Source organism: Oncorhynchus mykiss, chromosome 8, assembly GCF_013265735.2.
Source record: "Oncorhynchus mykiss isolate Arlee chromosome 8, USDA_OmykA_1.1, whole genome shotgun sequence".
Classification (NCBI taxonomy): Eukaryota; Metazoa; Chordata; class Actinopteri; order Salmoniformes; family Salmonidae; genus Oncorhynchus; species Oncorhynchus mykiss.
This window is the reverse complement of record NC_048572.1, coordinates 39,765,650-39,787,044: the sequence shown is the minus strand read 5'-3', so window position 1 is coordinate 39,787,044 and position 21,395 is coordinate 39,765,650. Positions and strand designations below refer to the sequence as shown.

The 21,395-nt window shown below is 44.5% G+C and overlaps 1 protein-coding gene across 5 annotated transcripts in view; it reads right to left on the bottom strand.

The window, feature by feature from the left end:
* Window positions 1-21,395, bottom strand: part of LOC110529898 (SAM and SH3 domain-containing protein 1) — a 332,895-nt gene that overhangs the window by 9,175 nt on the left and 302,325 nt on the right. For all 5 annotated transcript variants that reach the window (XM_036985458.1, XM_036985457.1, XM_036985461.1 and 2 more), the window contains 9 exons: window positions 19,619-19,754; window positions 19,039-19,457; window positions 16,510-16,584; window positions 16,210-16,353; window positions 15,133-15,265; window positions 9,878-10,047; window positions 9,567-9,776; window positions 6,594-6,744; window positions 6,328-6,456 (listed from right to left, as the gene is read on the bottom strand). In XM_036985458.1, coding sequence (XP_036841353.1) covers window positions 6,328-6,456; window positions 6,594-6,744; window positions 9,567-9,776; window positions 9,878-10,047; window positions 15,133-15,265; window positions 16,210-16,353; window positions 16,510-16,584; window positions 19,039-19,457; window positions 19,619-19,754 — 1,567 coding nt within the window. The remainder of the gene's footprint in view (window positions 1-6,327; window positions 6,457-6,593; window positions 6,745-9,566; window positions 9,777-9,877; window positions 10,048-15,132; window positions 15,266-16,209; window positions 16,354-16,509; window positions 16,585-19,038; window positions 19,458-19,618; window positions 19,755-21,395) is intronic.

Genomic DNA, 21,395 nt, shown 5'->3' with positions numbered 1-21,395 from the left:
TAATGGTAATGTGCATAACAACACTGATTTTTTTTTTTTTTTTGTGACGATAGCCTTGTAAATGCAACGCTGCACTCGCAACACAATTTCAGATGCAGGACATCAGTATAGTGCATCTCAGAAAACACATTACAGTAACAGAAGGCTAGGGGCCAACCTGCCATTCATGGCTTATTAGAGCAACATGAAGACGTGTCTAAAATAGCACTTAATGCCAAATTTCAAGTCTCATATAATAATGAATAGTGATATTGCATGACACACAATTTTTATCAAACATATCACACACACATCAGTAATCTGTAGCTCTAATCATTTGGAGAGCAGCGAAAGATTTGTGCAGATTGAAGTCAGTCTGATGTTTTTAAAGTTGATGTGCTGTTTCAATGTGCTTGTTATTGCCAATTTTCCCTCCAAAAGATGTTTGATATCTGGCCCAGCTAACCACCATCCCAGGCTAGCTTCCAATCATTTGTTTAATAAAGATATTTTGGATTTCCTATCAGGGCATAAGACAAAAGTATTGACCCCAGAGTCAGATGTCTGCTTTTCAAAATAAATGAATGCTCAAACACTCCAATACACACAACTTTTCTTAAAAAACAGACACTCAGCAATCAATCTAAATGTTGCTGATTCTTTGTGATGGTGGTACATCAGTTGTGAAGAATGATTCATCTTTAAGAATGATCTGGCCTTAATGGCCATGCTGTAACGGTCTTCTTGTGGTGAAGTAGAGGCGGACCAAAACGCAAGCGTGATTATATTGATTCATGTTTAATAAAAAAAAGGATGAACACTACAAAACAACAAACGTGGAAAACCAAAAACAGCCCTGTCTGGTGCAAAACACAGAGACAGGAACAATCACCCACAAACACACAGTGAAACCCAGGATACCTAAGTATGATTCTCAATCAGAGACAACTAATGACACCTGCCTCTGATTGAGAACCATACTAGGCCGAAACATAGAAATAACCCAAAACATAGAAAAACAAACAGACTGCCCACCCAACTCACGCCCTGACCATACTAAATTAATACAAAACAAAGGAAATAAAGGTCAGAACGTGACACATGCACTCTTAAAATCTCCACCCGGCATAGCCAGAAAAGGACTGGCCACCCCACGGAGCCTGGTTCCTTCCTAGGTTTCTTCCTAGGTTCCTGCCTTTCTTGAAAGTTTTCCTAGCAACTGTGCTTCTACATTTGCATTGCTTGCTCTTTGGGGTATCTGTATAAGTACTTTGTGATGCAAAAAGGATTCATAAAATACATTTGATTGATTGATTGACTGATTGATGAGGATGCCATGTCCATTAGGAACACTCCCTTTTGCCCTCAGAAAAGCCTTAATTCGTAGGGGCATGGACTCTACAACGTGCCAAAATCATTCCACAGGGGTGCTGGCCCATGTTGACTCCAATGCTTCCCACAGTTCTGTTAAGTTGGCTGGATGTCCTTTGGGTTGTCAACACACACGGGAAACGGTTGAGCATGAAAAACCCCAACAGCGTTGTAGTTATTGACACACACAAACTTGTGCACCTGGCACCTACAACCATACCCCGTTCAAAGGCACTTACATCTTTTGTCTTGCCCATTCACCATCTAAATGGTACATATACACAATCCATGTCTCAATTGTATCAAGGCTTAAAAATCCTTATCAACCAGTCTCTTCCCTTTCATCTACACTGATTGAAGTGGATTTAAAAGTGTCATCATTAAGGGATCATAGCTTTCACCTAAATTCACTTGGTCAGTCTTTGTCATGGAAGGAGCAGGTGTTCCTAATGTTTTGTATACTCAGTGTGTATCTATGTTCATAATTGTGAATCTTGCCCAAGTGCTATAAGCAGAATGTACATCAATGTACAATGCAATAGATGATTGTTGCACTTGATCATATTACCTACCGGTCACTAATTAAGATGGGACAAGACCAGAGCCTGAACAACTAGTAGTTGGTTTTTGTGTCAGACACACAGCGCATATTTTTATAACAGACATACCCCTCTCCAGCTTCACAACAACTTTGTCAATATGACGTGACCATGATAATTGACCATCCAATGTTATACCTATGAGTTTAATTTCCTCAACTTGCTCAATGGCCACACCCTTTATGCACAACTCCAGTTGAGGTTTAGGTCTTAGAGATACAATGCTTTTAGTTTTAGGTGTATTTAATACCAGTGTGTTATTAATCACCTATTCTGATACTGACTGTAACACCTTATTTAGAATTTCAGTGAGCTCACTGGCTTTGAGTGCTGACATGTAGAGTATGGAACCGTGGTGGTTGGTGGTACTTAAAATGGGGAATAAACTGAATGGTCTCAAACACATCAATCACCTAGTTTTCTATGTGTTTGATACCATTCCATTCACACCATTCCATTCATTATCATGAGCCGTCCTCCCCTCACCAGCTTCCTCTGGTGTGGAATCATCCGCATACATTATCATTCTAGCTTTGTGTAAAAAAATAGAGAAGGGTAACGGCCCAAGGCAACTGCCCTGAGGGACACCACACTGTACATATCTGATGTTAGAGAAGCTTCCATTGAAGAACAGGGTTGCAGGTAGCCTAGTGGTTAGAGCATTGGGATAGTAACCGAAAGGTTGCTAGATTGAGTCCCCGAGCTGACAAGGTAAAACATCTGTCGTTCTGCCCCTGAACAAGGCAGTTAACCCACTGTTCCCCGGTAAGCTGTCATTGTAAATTTGTTCTTAACTGACTTGCCTAGTTGAATTATGAGTTCTATTGGATAAATAACTCTCCAACCATGTGATGGCAGGTGATGAAAAGCCATATCAAGTGAATTTCTTCAATAACAATTTATAATCAATAACATCAAATGCTGCACTGAAATCTAACAATACAGCTCCAACTATCATCAGTCATCTGAGTAAGTGCAGTACAAGTTGAGTGCCCTTTTCTATACACATGTTGAAAGTCTTGTTCTCTGAAAAATAGCATTGTATTTGGTCAAACATAATTATCTCCATCAGCTTACTCAGAACTGGCAGAAAACTGATTGGGTGGCTGTTAGAGCCAGCAAAGGATACTTTACTATTTTTATGCAGTGGAATTGCTTCCTTCCATGCCTGTGGACACACAAACTCCTTTAGGCTTTGGTTAAAGATATACCAAATAGGGGTGGCAATACAGTCTGCTACCATTCTCAATAGTTACCCATCAAGGTTGTCTTTTCCTGGTGGCTTATCATTCATTATTGATGGATATAGTTTTTTCACATCTCCCAAACTTGGGCTCCTGAGTGGCGCAGCCTTCTAAGGCACTGCATCGCAGTACCTAAGGCGTCACTACAGACACCCTGGTTCAAATCCAGGCTGTATCAGGCCGCCCTATGGTACAGCCCTATGGGAGTACCATAGGGCGGCGCACATTTGGCCCAGTATTGTCTGGGTTTGGCCGTCATTGTAATAAGAATTTGTTCTTAACTGACTTGCCTAGTTAAATAAAGGTTGTCATTTCTCTTCTGAGTTTTTCCACTTGAAATGATTGGCAATATAGAAAGGTTATAAATGATATGGTCATAAATGATTATGTGAATATTGGAGGCAGGTGTGTTGGCTGGCGCAAAACTGTGACACCAATCAGGCCCTTCAAGGACTGGAATTGCCCACCCACCCCTGTTTCAGACCAACAGATTTTTTACATCTTCAACAAAACATTTTGTGTGAAATTCCTTTAGGTCCAACTTTTGGCACTTTGAATTTCCTTGTTATTGCCACAATGTTATGGTCATGTCTTAAAGGCATGATGGACTGTCGTTTCTCTTTGCTTATTTGAGCTGTTCTTGCCATAATATGGACTTAGTATTTTACCAAATAGGGCCCCCCTACCTTTTCACAACAACTGATTTGCTCAAACACATTAAGAAGGAAAGAAATTCCACAAATGAACTTTTAACAAGGCACACTTGTTAATTGAAATACATTCCAGGTGACTACCTCATGAAGCTGGTTGAGAGAATGCCAAGAGGGTGCAAAGCTGTCAACAAGGCAAAGGGTTGTTGCTTTGAAGAATCTCAAATATAAAATATATTTTGATTTGTTTAACACTTTTTTTTTGGTTACTGCATGATTCCATATGTGTTATTTCATAGTTTTGATGTCTTCACTCTTGTTCTACAATGCAGAAAACAGTACAAATAAAGAAAAACCCTGAAATGAGTAGGTGTGTCCAAACATTTCACTGGTACTGTACGTAGGAGGATGGTTGAGAGTTATGGCTGTAGTAGAGAATGTATGAAGCAGAATAGTGCAGATTGGTTTGGCAGGGTGACCGTATAGAGACAAAGTAAAATACATTTATTAAAATGCAGAATGTACACTGGATGTTATGCAGCAAATGGCGAGTGTTAACGACTGAGATGGAGAAATGTGAGACACAAAGAAAGAAGGAAGAGACATGAAATAAAGCAAGCAGGTCGGAGTAACTTCCATCACAGAAGTGGTTTATTCCACAACTCAAATCTCTACTGTGGCAGATTGCACATCTTTCAGATCCGTTACGACACACACACACATAGAACAGAACAGAGAGCAATCATAGAGAGAGAACCCACTGGGCAAAAACTGGTTGAATCAAAGTTGTTTCCAAGTTATTTCAACAAAGAAATTCAATGTAATGACTTGAATGAATGTGGAAAACTGATTGGATTTGCAAAAAGTAATCAACGTGAGGGAGTTTTTTTTTTTACCTAACTCTTAACCTACATCCAATGACATGGTGACATTTTTTGTTGATTTCGCGTTGAATTCACTTTACATGTAGAATATTTCAAACTACATGTAGAAATGAAGTCTGTGCCCAGTGGGACATCAATTATTTAAGCTATGATTGAAGCTAAAACACAGAACTCAACAGTAGTGGGAAAGCAAAGCACAGTCATATTTGATTTTTTTTACTTTTATTCTTCCCAATTTCGTGACATCCAATTGGTAGTTACAGTCTTGTCCTGACGCTGCAACTCCCGTATGGACTCGGGAGAGGCGAAGCCCGAGAGCCATGCGTCCTCTGAAACACGACCCTGCCAAGCCGCACTGCTTCTTGACACTGGTGGTTGACAAGCCAGCTTGCAGGTGCCCGGCCCGCCACAAGGAGTCGCTAGAGCGCGACGGGACAAGGAAATCCCGGCAGGCCAAACCCTCCCCTAACCCTGACAACGCTGGGCCAAATGTGCGCCGCCTCATGGGTTTCTCAGTCACGGTCGGCTGGATCAAACAAAGATCAAATCTGGGGCTGTAGTGACGCCTCAAGCACTGCGATGGAGTGCGCACACAGTCTTTTTAAAGGGGAGTTTGAGTAGTCTTAACTATACACAAAATGTTCTCACAAATATAAATCTGAAATACACTTCCATAATCAGATAATAATGTATCTGCTTTTTTATATATCCACTATCATTAAAAAATATTTCCATCTAATATTTTTTGGGGGGTTGTTTAGGCACGTACTATCTTTGTGCAACATTGTCACTATGAAACAAAGCACAAGATAAAGTTACAGAAATGTTTTCAAGTGACTTGAAATGGCACGGAGAAGAGAGAATGAGCCGGGATTGGGAGAATGGATACAGAGCCAAAACACAGCAAATAATTGGGCAGTGACTTTACAAGGTTAGTTAGTTAACAAGGTCTCAGTTTCTACAGTAATACCTCTCAAAAGAAATACTCCCTCGTGGCGTCATGATTGGTTTGGTCTCCCAGCAACCACTCAACCTCCTGAGGCGAAAGAGGAGGAGTAAGAGGAGAAGGAGGGGTTCGCTGTCCATTGTGAGATTAGAGCAACATGGGCACTAGGCTCGAATTGGACAGAACAGTTCTGTGCATTTGAGATGTGGGGTGTTGTTCCCTTTATGCATAGGGCCCCATTGTAGGGTAAACTAGAGATCTGGGCTTGGGGGTTAGGTCCTTGTCCCTTAGGATAGGGCTTCTGCAGAGAAGGCAGAGAGAACCTGAAGATGGAGAGGGCAGTGGAAAGAGTGGCGTGACAAAGTGAAAAAGAGAGAGAAAGAGAGGAGGGGGTGCATCTCTCCCCTTACTATGACACTACGCAGCTAGGCGGTGGCGGAGGTAAGTGGGGTGGGGGTGTGGGTGGAGCTAGGAGACAGACATAACGGGACAGAGAGCGGAGAGGTTTGATTGGCTGGCCTTGGTCCAATGGAGTGCGATGACGGGCGGTTCAGGTTAGAATGCTGAAGCATGGCAGAGGAGGAGGAAGAGGAGTTTGCCCAGAGTGGAGGAGGAATCACAGTCACTGTAGCGAGAGGCTAGGCTACTCATTACCATTCTCCAGGTTCTCATTGCTTTCGTAGCAGCCAGAGTCACGTGGCGAGTCGCCCACCAGGCCGTGGCCCTCTGACAGCAGCTTCTCCTGAGAGCCTGACAGGCCGCTACGCTCCGGTTCACTGCTGCCTATAGACACACACAACACAGAGACAATATAGTGAGACATCCAGAATTATGTAGTGTGTGTGTGTGTGTGTGTGTGCACACGTGAGGTTGTGTGTGTGTGTGTGTGCACACGTGAGGTTGTGTGTGTGTGAACTCACTGTCATACTCCTGCAGTAGCTCCACGGCGGTGAGCAACACAGCTCTGTGTTGAGGGTCTCTGATGTTGAGCTCATCTAGATCCTCCTCCTCCAACAGCTTGAAGGTGTCCAAGTCCTCATAGCCGTTAAATAAGAAGGTAGGCATGTGCTCCTGGAGAAGAGAAGAGAGAACAGATTGCAGATCAGATCTTCCTACAACATGTGTGAGCGTGACTGTCCGTCCGCCTTTCCTTCCAGTTCTCTGCTGCCAATGACGGGAATGAACTGCAAAAATCACTGAAGCTGGAGACTCATATCTCCCTCACTAGCTTTAAGCACCAGCTGTCAGAGCAGCTCACAGATCACTGCACCTGTACATAGCCCATCTGTAAATAGCTCACCCAACTACCTCATCCCCATACTGTATTTATTTATTTATCTTGCTCCTTTGCACCCCAGTAGCTCTACTACTGTCTGGGTTGGCGCGGCCCCTTGGGTTGTGCCGTGGCCTTGTCTCAGGATGGTAAGTTGGTGGTTGAAGATATCCCTCTAGTGGTGTGGGGGCTGTGCTTTGGCAAAGTGGGTGGGGTTATATCCTTCCTGTTTGGCCCTGTCCGGAGGTGTCCTCGGATGGGGCCGCAGTGTCTCCTGACCCCTCCTGTCTCAGCCTCCAGTATTTATGCTGCAGTAGTTTATGTGTCGGGGGGCTAGGGTCAGTTTGTTATATCTGGAGTACTTCTCCTGTCCTATCCGTTGTCCTGTGTGAATTTAAGTATGCTCTCTCTAATTCTCCCTTCTCTCTTTCTTTCTCTCTCTCGGAGGACCTGAGAACTAGGACCATGCCTCTGGACTACCTGACATGATGACTCCTTGCTGTCCCCAGTCCACCTGGCCGTGCTGCTGCTTCAACTGTTCTGCCTGTGATTATTATTATTTGACCATGCTGGTCATTTATGAACATTTGAACATCTTGGCCATGTTCTGTTATAATCTCCACCCGGCACAGCCAGAAGAGGACTGGCCACCCCACATAGCCTGGTTCCTCTCTAGGTTTCTTCCTAGGTTTTGGCCTTTCTAGGGAGTGTTTCCTAGCCACCGTGCTTCTACACCTGCATTGCTTGCTGTTTGGGGTTTTAGGCTGGGTTTCTGTACAGCACTTTGACATATCAGCTGATGTACGAAGGGCTATATAAATACATTTGATTTGATTTACTTGCACATTCATCTTCTGCACATCTACCATTCCAGTGTTTAATTGCTATATTGTAATTACTTCACCACCATGGCCTATTTATTGCCTTAACTCCCTTATCTTACCTCATTTGCACACACTGTATACTGACTTTTTGTTTTCATTTTTTCTACTGTATTATTGACTGTATGTTTTGTTTATTCCATGTGAAACTCTGTGTTGTTGTATGTGTCAAACTGCTTTGCTTTATCTTGGCCAGGTCACAGTTGTGAATGAGAACTTGCTCTCAACTAGCCTACCTGGTTAAACAAAAATGACAATAATAAGTTAATCAGCTAAACTGGCCTAGGACCAATAGTTAAAGACACAAAGGGCATTTTTCCTCTTGCAAAAACAAGCTATGAGCTAAAAAATGTATCAATGAGGGAAGAGTTGGGAAGGGTGGAACACAGAGTGATGAGGTGAAGGAGATGATCTACCACACCTTTCCACCACAGGCGACAAGGAGAACACGCACACAATTTAACAAGAACACAACGCTAGCCATTACACCCTGTGGTGCTATCTCTTAGTGGGAGGACACCAGGAATCAGAGTCTCAAAATATCACAGTACACCCTCTGTTTGTTTCGGAATAGGCACAGCTAACATTAACATGTCAACCCGTCATAATTGGTTTCCACTTTCAACACGGAGTTCGTGGAAACTGGTTCAGTCTAAAGTTTTGTCCAGCCCACGCATCTAAAGGGCACAATACTCACAGACTGCATGTCACCACTGCAACCATGGAGACTTCTATCCTTAGCATAACAGTGAAGTTTAGCTCTATTTCTGCTAGGAGAAGTAGAAATAAGGATGAGACCAAGCCAAATACCACTACTCTACACAGCCACAAGAACCTTCTCATATGATCTTAGTCATGTATGTGACCTAATATATTTTGGGGGGCCAAAACACGTTTGCTCCGAGATACCCCTACAATTGAGATGTAAGATTCAAAAGATAGAGAGTAGAAAGAGATGGAGTAGGTGGCTGCTTCGAAGCAAACTCCACTTTGTCATTGTGTTTTTAGGAACGCCCTGAGAACAATGAGGTCTATCTTATGTAGAACCTATGGAGGTAAGATCCTAACTGAACTCCCTAATGCTAACCAGATCTGGACTGAGAAACCCAGAATAAGCCCTAGTACTTCTTTCAAATAAATCCTTGACAAAAAAAACAATAATTTATCCTGAGAGTGACTTGAAAAAGACCCAGAACAAGGTGGAACACAGTCTCAGTATAATGTCTTTACATTTAATGGCGGGGTTAGGGGAACGTTTGTTAAGTCTGCTCTCCCTCTCCCTAAGTCACAACTACGTATGTATGTGTACCTTGATGCACATGTACTGTATAGTAGAATAGTAGCACGTATGGGAGGTCTCGAAGCCTGTAATATAGCTTCGCTCTGCCCAGGCAATGATAATGTACCATCATGTTACTTATGTCCTTGAGTAGACAGCCCTTGGACATAGCCTGGTCTGTAATCTGTTATGTCAGCGCTCCATCAGGCTGGGCTTACCCAGAAACAGCTCACCTACAGTGCTCTCTCCCCGAGGAGGCTGAGCTAGGCTGGCTGGTTTCTAGATGGCTGGGATATGAACGGGACTGACGGAGGGAAGTTATAGGACTACTGTTACCTTGTCCAGAAATTCCTAGCATTGGTGTGTAAGATGTGTGTGGAGTTGTGTGTGTGCGAGGGAGAGTTGAGAGTGTGTGTGCTCGCTTGGCATGTGCAAAGATGTGTGTGTCCAGTGTGCATACCTTGAGGTTGATGCGTTCGAGCAGCTCCTCTACAGAGGTGGGTTTGGGAGGTCTGCCCTTCCTCTTCCTTCTGACGGGTCTCTTGGGCTTCTCCTCCTCCTCACTCAGCACGTCCACATAGATGAACTTAAAGGTGCCCACCTTGTTGTTGAGCAGACCCATCCATGTCCCCATGGGGGGCTTACTGATGATGTCAATCACATCCCCTCTCTGGAACACAACATATACAGGATATCTTTAGTACAAATCTAAAGCCACACACAATCTAGACAAATCATTTGCATGTAAGACTGTGTGTGTGTGTGACTTACCTTTAGTTTGAGGGAATCTGAATCATAGGGGCTAGGGGTGAAGTCAGTGTGTACTCGTGCTCTGCCACAGAAGGGCCCTCTGTAAGGAGGCTCCTCGTCATCTCCATCCTCAGACTTGACACTCTCTCTGTTACTGGCTGACGAGTCTGTGGTGCTGACCGTCTGACCACCTGGAACACACAGATATACATATCAAGTCCTCCAAATACTGTAGAGCGATTCAGTACTCATGTGATTTGAGTGTATTGCAACTAACTAAGCTTCTATTTATTGGATAAAATGTACTTCGATTCATACAAAGCCTGAGTGAGTTTGTGAATACTGATTAATAACAGCTTTATAATTGAAAATTAACAGACAAAACTCATCACTCGAAACCAGTGTGTATATAGCGTGATGCTGTCTCCCCATAGACATCTTTGTGTGTATCTGACTTGTGATGGTAAGTGTGGGAACCAGAGAGCAAGGCCTTCCTATCTAATCACTAGCATGTGTTGTAGACCCTCTGACCCTATGGGCCCAGGCCAATACCATTCAACAAGGGACAGACTCTCTCTCACTATCAAACTGGCAGGTAGCCTAGCGGTTAGAGAGTTGGGACAGTAACCAAAAGATCGCTGGTGAAAAATATATCGATGTCCTTGAATAAGGCACTTAACCCTAATTTGCTCTAGGGGCGCCGTACAACAAATTTCACTGCACCTATCTGGTTTATGTGACAATAAAACATATATACAGTTCCAGTCAAAAGTTTGGACACACCTAGTCATTCAAGGGTTTTTCTTTATGTTTACTATTTTCTACATTGAGGAATAATGGTGAAGACATCAACACTATGAAACAACACATATGGAATCATGTAGTAACCAAAAAAGTTTTAAAACAAATATAAAAAAGTGTCAAAATATATTTTAGATTCTTCAAAGTAGCCACTATGTGCCTTGTTGAAGCTTTGCATACTCTTGGCATTCTCTCAACCAGCTTCACGAGGAATGCTTTTACAACAGTCTTGATGGAGTTTCAACATATGCTGAGCATTTGTTGGCTGCTTTTCCTTCACTCTACGGTCCAACTCATCCCAAACCATCTCCATTGGGTTGAGATAGGGTGATTGTGGAGGCCAGGTCATCAGATGCAGCACTCCATCATTCTCCTTCTTGGTCAAATATCCCTTAAACAGCCTGGAGGTGTGTTTTGGGTCATTGTCCTGTTGAAAAACAAAGGATAGCCCCGCTAAGCTATCCAAGATTCCAAGATGGCGTAGCGGTGGGATGTCTGTTTTGATTGTCTGGTCCCATCCCTAGTATATATACTTTTTTTCTTTGTATATATTTAATTTAGGTTTTACAGTTGTAAAGCTGACTATCCTTGACTTCGGCGATGTCATTTACAAAATAGCCGACACTCTACTCAGCAAACTGGATGTAGTCTATCACAGTGCCATCCGTTTTGTCACCAAAGCCCCATATACTCCCCACCACTGCGGCCTGTATGCTCTTGTTGGCTGGCCCTCACTACATTTCTGTCACCATACCCACTGGCTCTAGGTCATCTATAAGTCTTTGCTACGTAAAGCGCTGCCTCATCTAAGCTCACTGGTCACCATAGCAACACCCACCATAACACACACTCCAGTAGGTATATTGCACTGGTCATCCCCAAAGCCAACACTTAATTTGGCCGCCTTTCCTTCCTTCCTTTCCTTCCAGTTCTCTGCTGCCAATGACAAGGAATTGCAAAAATCGCTGAAGCTGGAGTCTTATATCTCCCTCTCTAACTTTAAGCATCAGCTGTTAGAGCAGTATACTGATCACTGTACACAGCCAATCTGTAAACAGCACACCCAACTTCCTCATCCCCATATTATGACTTACCCTCTTGCTCTTTTGCACCCCAGTATTTCTACTTGTACATCATCATCTGCACATCTATCACTCCAGTATTAATGCTACATTGTAATTATTTCACCTCTATGGCCTATTTATTGCCTTACCTCCCTACTCTTCTACATTTGCACACACTGTACATAGATTTTTCTATTTTTCTTTTCTATTGTGTTATTGACTGTACGTTTGTTTATGTGTAACTCCGTCTTGTTGTTTTTGTCGCATTGCTTTGCTTTATCTTGGCCAGGTCGCAGATGTAATTGTGAAATTGTTTTCAACTGGCTTACCTAGTTAAATAAAGGTTAAATACATTTTAAAAATTAAAGCGCAAACCAGATGGGATGGCGTATAGCCTCAGAATGCTGTGGTAGCCATGCTGGTTAAGTGTGCCTTGAATTCTAAACACAGTTGAAGTCGGAAGTTTACATACACCTTAGCCAAATACATTTAAACTCTTGTTTTTCACAATTTCTGACATTTAATCCTGGTAAAAATTCCCTGTCTTAGGTCAGTTAAGATCACCACTTTATTTTAAGAATGTGAAATGTCAGAATAATAGTAGAAAGAATGATTTATTTCAGCTTTGATTTCTTTCATCACATTCCCAGTGGGTCAGAAGTTGACATACACTCAATTAGTATTTGGTAGCATTGCCTTTAAATTGTTTAACTTGGGTCAAACGTTTTGGGTAGCCTTCCACAAGCTTCCCACAATAATTTGGGTGAATTTTGGCCCATTCCTCCTGACAGCTGGTGTAACTGAGTCAGGATTGTAGGCCTCCTTGCTCGAAAACGCTTTTTCAGTTATGCCCACATATTTTCTATGGGATTTAGGTCAGGGCTTTGTGATGGCCACTCCAATACCTTGACTTTGTTGTCCTTAAACCATTTTGCCCCAACTTTGGAAGTATGCTTGGGGTCATTGTCCATTTGGAGACCCATTTGCGACCAGGCTTTAACTTCCTGACTGATGTCTTGAGATATTGCTTCAATATATCCACATCATTTTCCTCCCTCGTGATGCCATCTATTTTATGAAGTGCACCAGTCCCTCCTGCAGCAAAGCACCCTCACAACATGATGCTGCCACCCCTGTGCTTCACAGTTGGGATGATGTTCTTTGGCATGCAAGCCTTTTCCTTTTTCCTCCTAGCATAATGATGGTCATTATGGCCAAACAGTTATATTTTTGTTTCATCAGACCAGAGGATATTTCTGCAAAAAGTACGATATTTGTCCCATGTGCAGTTGCAAACCGTAGTCTGGCTTTCTATGGCAGTTTTGGAGCAGTGGCTTCTTCCTTGCTGAGTGTCTTTCGGGTTATGTTGATATAGGACTCATTTTACTGTGTATAGATACTTTTGTACCCGTTTCCTCCAGCATCTTCACAAGGTCCTTTGCTGTTGTTCTGGGATTGATTTACATCTTTCGCACCAAAGTACGTTCATCTCTAGGAGCCAGACGGGTCTCCTTCCTGAGCGGTATGACGGCTGCGTGGTCCCATGGTGTTTATTCTTGCGTACTACTGTTTGTACAGATGAACGTGGTACCTTCAGCCGTTTGGAAATTGCTCCCAAGGATGGAGCAGAATTGTGGAGGTCTACAATTTTTTTTCTGAGGTCTTGGCTGATTTCTTTTGATTTTCCCATGACGTAAAGCAAGGAGGCACTGAGTTTGAAGGTAGGCCTTGAAATACAGCCACAGGTACACCTCCAATTGACTCAAATTATGTCAGAAGCTTCTAAAGCCATGACATAATTTTGTGGAATATTCCAAGCTGTTTAAAGGCACAGTCAACTTAGTTAATGTATGTAAACTTCTGACCCACTGGAATTGTGATACAATACATTTGTGGAGTGGTTGAAAAACGAGTTTTAATGACTCCAACCTATGTGTAAGTAAACTTCCGACTTCAACTGTAAATCACTGACAGTGTCACCAGCAAAGCACCCCCACACCAGCACACCTTCTCCTCCATGCTTCAGGGTGGGAACCACACATGCGGAGATCATCCGTTCACCTACACTGCGTCTCACAAAGACATGGCTGTTGGAACAAAAAATCTCAAATTTAGACTCATCAGACCAAAATACAGATTTCCACTGGTCTAATAACCATTGTTCGTGTTTCTTGGCCCAAGCAAGTCTCTTCTTCTTATTGGTGTCCTTTAGTAGTGGTTTCGGCCAGGAAGTCCTGATTCACACAGTCTCCTCTGAACAGTTGATGTTGAGATGTGCCTGTTACTTGAACTCTGTGAAGCATTTATTTGGGCTGCAATTTCTGAGGCTGGTAACTCTAATGAAATTATCCTCTGCAGCAGAGTTAACTCCGGGTCTTCTTTTCCTGTGGCGGTCCTCATGAAAGCCAGTTTCATCATAGCGCTTGATGGTTATTGCAACTGCACTTGGAGAACGTTCAAAGTTCTTGACATTTTGAGGATTGACTGACCTTCATGTCTTAAAGTAATGATGGACTGTCATTTCTCTTTGCTTATTTGAGCTGTTCTTGCCATAATATGGACTTGGTCTTTTACCAAATAGGGCTATCTTCTGTATCCCACCACCACCTTTTCACAACTCAACTGATTGTCTCAAACGCATTAAGGAAAGAAATTCCACAAATGTTAATTGAAATGTATTCCAGGTGACTACCACATGAAGCCGATTGAGAGAATGCCAAGAGTGTGCCAAGCTGTCAACAAGGCAAAGGGTGGCTATTTTGAAGAATCTAAAATATACATTATATTTGGATTTGTTTAACACTTTTTTGTTTACTACATGATTCCATATGTGTTATTTCATAGTTTTGATGTCTTCACTATTACTCTACAATGTAGAAAATAGTCAAAATAAAGAAAAAAAACTTGAATAAGTAGGTGTGTCTAAACTTTTGACTGCTATGGATATATGTTTAACAATCATCAACCCAGCCTTCACAGGCCTCAGTCTAACTCTAACATCAACACATGAGAGACAGATAGAAGAGTTGCTGGTGCTCTGTCTGAACACATGCCATGCTCAGGTCATGATCAGTCACTACGAGAGAAGAAACTCTCACCAGATAGGACCAGATGATCTCACATGGCATCTCTAAACCCTAAAATGGGGATGGGTGAGACCATGAGAGAGCTGGAATGATAGGAGACGAGCTCATAACAATGATGATGTCATGTATTCTAACTGACACGGCAGGCTTGATAAGGGGTATTTATGGATTAAATCACTTCAGGATTATCTGTGTAGATAGAAGATGTAGTGAATGTTGCCCGGGAGATGTGATGACAGTGCCCCATTGTGTCGAGGTTTGTGCACTTAGAGTCTTTCTAACTCACGCACGCACACACACACACACACACACACACACTGCTTACTCATGAAGCTCTGTCCGCTGAGGGAGCTCCGGAGGCTCTCTACTGATCCTCCAGCCTTCAGTTTGGGTTTCTCCAGGGAATCTGTGTCTGGCTGGGGGGACTGGGGGGAGCTGGGTGCCCCATCTGGGCTCGACTGGAGGGAGGGAGGAAGGGGAAGAGAGGGGGAGGAAGGGTACAGATGAAGGCAGGGGGTAGGAGAGGTATGGAATGGGGAGGTTGGGGCAGAAAGGTAGAAGCGAAGAGGAGTGGGGAGAGGGGAGAGGGAAAGATTGAGAAAGAGATGGAGAGATATAGAGACAGAGACACAGATGCCAGTATCAGTGATAAGTAACGATCACAGTATCATACACATGACAGCAGCTATACTGAAGGGTAATTCATCACAGCCACTAGGTGGCAGCGTGGCATGTAAAATAATATTTTGAGTGAAGTTGGAGGTCATTTAGTCTCCTGCCTTCTCTTTCCAAGCAACATATTCATAACTAATTCGACCTTTTTCTGGGTCACTGCATGGATGTTCCGACTATCTCTGCTATTCATCTCTGAGGGAGCTGGTTTGCAGTGCGCGGTCTTAAGGTTGTGGCACTCCCTAGGCTTTGACAGTACTGTACCCTCTGACAGCCTAGATACATGGCCAAAACCAATAATGTAGTTGTCAATCGTTTGAATGTGAATGCTCATATGATATGAATGAGCCACACACACATACACATGCACACACACACACAGTCCCAGAGCAAAAGGCCCCTTGTCTCAGAGCACTGGCCTGGCATGCGGGAGGCTTGCCTCACTGGATGAGCTCAGCCACTTCCATACACACCCCACCCTACACCCCGAGACCTGTCCTGGGCCTGAGAGAGCTGAGACCAGAATGTGGACAGCTCCAAGATAGTCACAGCTGTGTCTGTGTGTGTGTCTGTTTGTGTGTGAGAGAGCTGGCTATTTAGTTTGTAACCAACACAAACACGTCCACCCACACACATATGTAAAGCCCAGAATGCTTATGAATAACAGGATCTCGGATCAAGACTCTTTATTCAACTATGAAATTTGGGATCTTAGTGTGTGTGGGTGTACCTGTTCAGACAGTGAGCTGCTGTACTTCTTGGACATCCGTTTCCTCATGGTTTCTTTTACAGACTTGACCTTCTTCCCCAGAGAGATACGAGACGTCATGGGAGACTTGACTACCTCCCGGTATACAGCCTCTGGATACTTACTCTGAGAGATAGAGGGAGGAAGGGAGAGCGAAAACACAGAGACAGAACAAAAAAGAGGAGAGAGAAATAACAAAATAGTTCATTCAGTGTTTGAGTTCCCTTCTCTAAGCATTGCGCCCCCTCAGCCCTGAGTCATCAGTAATCTGTTAGCACTTACATTGGGCTCCGAGCCTGCACTGACCACATGGAGTGACCGGTTGGACAGGTCAAACCCTCCGAAACTACACGTCCTCTGTGTGAGAGAGAGAGAGAGAGAGAGAGAGAGAGAGAGAGAGAGAGAGAGGAGGGGGGAGTAAATAATTAGAGCGAGTGTGGAGCGAGGGGGAGTTAGAATCAATTAGAATCTATTCAAATGACATCAACTCCCATTCGTGCCCAGTAAGAGTCAAATCAAAATGATTCATGCTTGGCGGAGTCACAATGGCAGCAGCTTGATTCATGGCTGTATGTTATATATGGTCTGGCAGAGTGAGCATTTCCAGCCATCTAGATACGTATGTCATGGTATGACCTCATATGGGACAGGCAACAGACGTGAAACTCCTATACATTTATCTTTATTATATATGTTAGTTAATTGGGTGGCCATCTGTGTTAGATCATCCACATGGGGATTTTGGAGTCACTGTTATTCTGCAAGGGTATGTTACTTTAAACCTAAAGCCATGGGGAGCAAGCATAGAGTGAAATTAAATGCAATCATTTGGATAGATGTGGCCATGCTGAATTATCACACGGTGCTTTATGAATGTCATATAGAGCACATATACTATGGCCCGACTCAACCTTACCCTTGTGTTTAATTACGAAAGTACGGCTACCGGATTAAGTCTCTGGAAACACACACATTGTATAGAGAGCTATGAATACTTTTACACAGGATTAGGTTGTAGAGAGGGGAGGTTGAGGGAAGTAAGTTCTCACAGAGAGTATGGTGTATCCGACTGAGGGATATGTAGGGGAGTTTGCCTGTCTATCATATCTCTCCATTCGATAGGGAGAGTTTCTCAATAGGACCAGTCATGAGGGTTGCAGGGAGTTACTGTTGAAGAAAGAGATTGGCCATCTTATCATTGAATTAGCTTTGAGACCATTGCTTTCTATCGTGTCCATGTCCGCAGTTCCACTCTCTGGACTTCACAGGAATCCATAGTTTTGTGAAGAGGAGCAACTGAGACGGCGTCCAAAAAAAGAAGACTGGAGATGGAGTGATGTTGTTGGATATATTGAATGGAATGGCCATGCATCTATGGATGAAGAACCACGTCCAATGACTGACAAGTAAACAGGCAAGGATTCGGGCTTCTTCAAGGCTGCAGAATATCTCTGTTTAGCTTCCCTGTGTCGGTCTGAGTACTCTTTCAGTAGGATTCCTACCATCAACACTGAAACGTTCACGCTCGTTTTGTTATTGACTTGTGATTGAACTTTCACACACTGACTACACCTTATCATACCATCTCTCTCAATGATGTGTGGAGGCGTGCTTGGCCTTGCCACCCCTGATCATTTAGCGGGGCTTATGGCCACTGTCACTGTCCCAGATTTCTCTTTCTCCTTTTATTTCTCACTGAGCTGGAAAATAGATACTTTGTTCCCCTTCCACTGAGTACAGAGATATAAAGGAAGAGAAACAAGGGAGGGGAGAAAGTTAAAAAAGAAGAGAGGAAAGAGAATGTGTGTGCGTGTCTGTCAGCTCCTGAGCAGTGACCTATCAAAGCTGTGTCTGCCTGTTCCACTCTGACCCAGGAGACTCCCTCTAGGGTTTGGGCTGGGTGACATTTCGAAATGGCAAGTTACCTCTACTGTTACACTGGTACCCACATCCTGAGTCAGAACAGGCACATCCTATTACTATTTCTTATCACATGAAAATTTACTTTTATTCCAAGGGCTTTCATATCTAAAGGTTGTGGAATGTTCTGGTTCTCTATGGAGGTCTGTTAAACTAGCCTTTCTAAATATTCAAGCTCCATGTGGATTAAAGTAGAGAAGACAGGAACATTATCAGCCCTGTGTCTGTATCTAAACCTGAGGGTTATTGTGCAGCCTTGAAGCTAGCCTTGGTCCAACCTGGCCAGGTGGGGGTGGCTTGTAGCCCATCCCTGCCCCACTGTACGGTAGAACTCACAGACTTCTGCTGGATGCGTAAGAGCACGCGCTTGGTGCAGCGGTCAACGCTGGCCGCCCACTTCCTGTCCGCCTCCCTGTCCTCCTCCAATAGGCAGTGGTGCTCTGCTCGGCTGAGGGTGACAGGTCGGACCAGCTGGGCCCAGTTGAGGTGGCCGTAGAGGCTGCGCTCTACCACGTATGTGATGTTCAGCTCGCTCACTGCCGCCCGTCCGCGGAGCCTGCGAGGGGGAAACGCCCAGCCCCCACACCCCCCTCCACCCAGCGTACCACTCTTAGCCTTGGCCAGGTCACAGCGGGCAGGAGGCGAGGGGGAGGAACAGGAGGGGGGAGCCCCAGGTGGTTTGGCATAGTTCCGGGAGCGCTGGTAGAGCAGGTGTTTGGTGGAGTAGGCGTAATTGGGGTCGGGCTTCCTGAGCCAGTTGGCATGGTGACGGGTGGGTTTGGGGCTACTCTGGGAGACGTTGTCAAGGGCAACAAGGAGGCGGGGCTGGGGGTGTGGTTTGGGGCGTGGCCGGGTGAGGCCGTAGAAGCCATAGAGTGTGTCGTTACTTACCCCGTGGGAGAGAGAGGTCATGGCTTTCCTCATCTCGCCCTCCGTCATGGAGCACGACACCTTCTCTTCTTCCTCGGCTCCACAGCCGTCCAGCTCCGAGAAGGAGGAACCACTATCTTCCACCCCGACGGCTCCCAGACGCCCAGACCCAGCAGGGACTTTCCTGGGGGGTCGGATGAGGCCGTGGGTGCTGCTGGACTTAGAAAAGGTCTTGACCAGCTTGTGTCCGGACCAGGTGGTGTCCAGGCTGCTGGAGGAAGGGGAGGTGGTCAGGCTGTCTGTGTCCCCGTCCAGAGAGAGCTGGTCCTGGGTCAGGGAGGACAGGAAGGCATCCTGGGGCAGGCTGGACTTCTTCAGGACCCCTGTGTACAGGGCTGTGTTGTCCTCACAGGTCGAAGACACCTCCAGTCTCAAAGAATCTGCAGGGAGGAGAAAAACATCAAACCAATTATCCATTAGAGAGAGCAATGTCCAATAGAGCAAAACCAGTACTAACCCATTCACATAGTAACAGTGTAACGTCATTCTAAATACACAGTGTACAGAAGACTGTTTGGGTTAGTACGGACATGTGCTGTACCTTCAGGGGTGGGTCTCTTCCCCTCTTCCACCTTGATGAGTTTCTTCCTGACACGGCGGGTAGAGTTGACCAGCTTGTGGAGCCGTTTGAACTTCACAGAGTCCTCTGACTGCTCATCATCAGACTGCTCCCGAGACTGAGAGGGAGAGAGGGGACGTCACATGGGGTTCCGAGACACAGGAGAGAAACTGTCTGTCTGTAGTGTACAGGGACCCCCAGAAACATAGGCATAACACAGTGACCCATATCAAAACCTTTGCGAAACAACATCGTACTGCAGGTCATTCACCTACGTCTTGGGGAGACTGACCACACCATGAAAACACACAGGTGTCGGGGGTTGGTGACAGTTACGGTGCGTGTTTTAGGGTGGACATAGTTAGTGATATGAGAGCATGGAGGGAGGGTTGGGGGGTTGGAGGTTGGAGGGCATTTATATTGCATTGTAGAACATTATGTAAGACACTCATAAGAAAAACATATTCCGGTCACATTAATGAGGCCAAAACAAGAAAAACACTGAACGGGAGAGGGCAATGCGGAGATGCCACAGATATTCGCCACAGATATTCAGTGAACTTGGCATTTGTGGTGCGTCTCTGCATCAGACTCTAGTCTGTGTGCTGCCTGTTGGAATGAGCCTCGAGCTGTTTACTACCCAATGGCCACTAAATGGAGTGATCCACAGCATTGTGCTGAGGCACACAGAGCTCCATTGTGAGGGAATGTTTATGTGCGTACCGTGTTTCCCCCAAAGGATTTATTTCAGCAGTGGCTTGGTAGTTGGCGAGGCCAATGGTGTGGTCATTTTAGAGGCCGTCCTCTTGGCCCCACAGCCCACATTTGGGCAGAGATACATTTGCACAGTTTAAAGCTAGTTTCCTGCAATTCTACACATTTTGTCATGGGCCTGAGAGAGAGAGAGAGAGAAAAAAGTGGTATTGAAGTAAATTTCCTGAATTTCTACATGTTTTCCAATGGGGCTGACAGAAGATATGCTGATTTAAAGCACATTTCCTGCAGTTGTACACATTTAGCCATGGCTCATGCAGTGTTCTTATTCCATCTGAGTGACTCAAATATAATAACAAAATCAATGGGGGCCCAATTTCATTTTATTATCGTGGTTGTTAGTTCGCAAAGATGACCTTATTAAAAAATATATAGCTAGGGCCTCCCGAGTGGCAAAGTGGTCTGAAGGCACTGCCTCACAGTTAAAGCTGTGCCACTAGAGATCCTGGTTTTTGTCCACCACCCATGGGGCGGTGAACAATTGGCCCAGCGTCATCTGGGTTATGGGAGGGTTTGGCCAGCAGGGATGTCCTTGTCCCATCGCATTCTAGCAACTCCTGTGGTGGGCATTGCAGACTTACACGGTCACCAGGTGTACGGTGTTTTGTCCAACAGGTTAAGCCGGGTTGAGCAGGCATTGTGTCAAGAAGCAGTTGTGTTTCAGAGGATGCATGGCTCTTGACCTTTGCCTCTCCAGAGTCTGTACAGGAGTTGCAGCGATGAAACAAGATTGCAACTACCAATTGGATACCATGAAATTGGGGTAAAAAAAATATATATACACTACTGTTCAAAAGTTTGGGGTCACTTAGAAATGTCTTTGTTTTTGAAAGAAAAGCACGTTTTTCAACATTGAAGAGGCAACTCCTGCCTTCTAGGCAGAGTAGCAAAAAAAATGCCATATCTCAGACTGGCAAATAAAAAGAAAAGATTAAGATGGGCAAAAGAACACAGACACTGGACAGAGGAACTCTGCCTAGAAGTC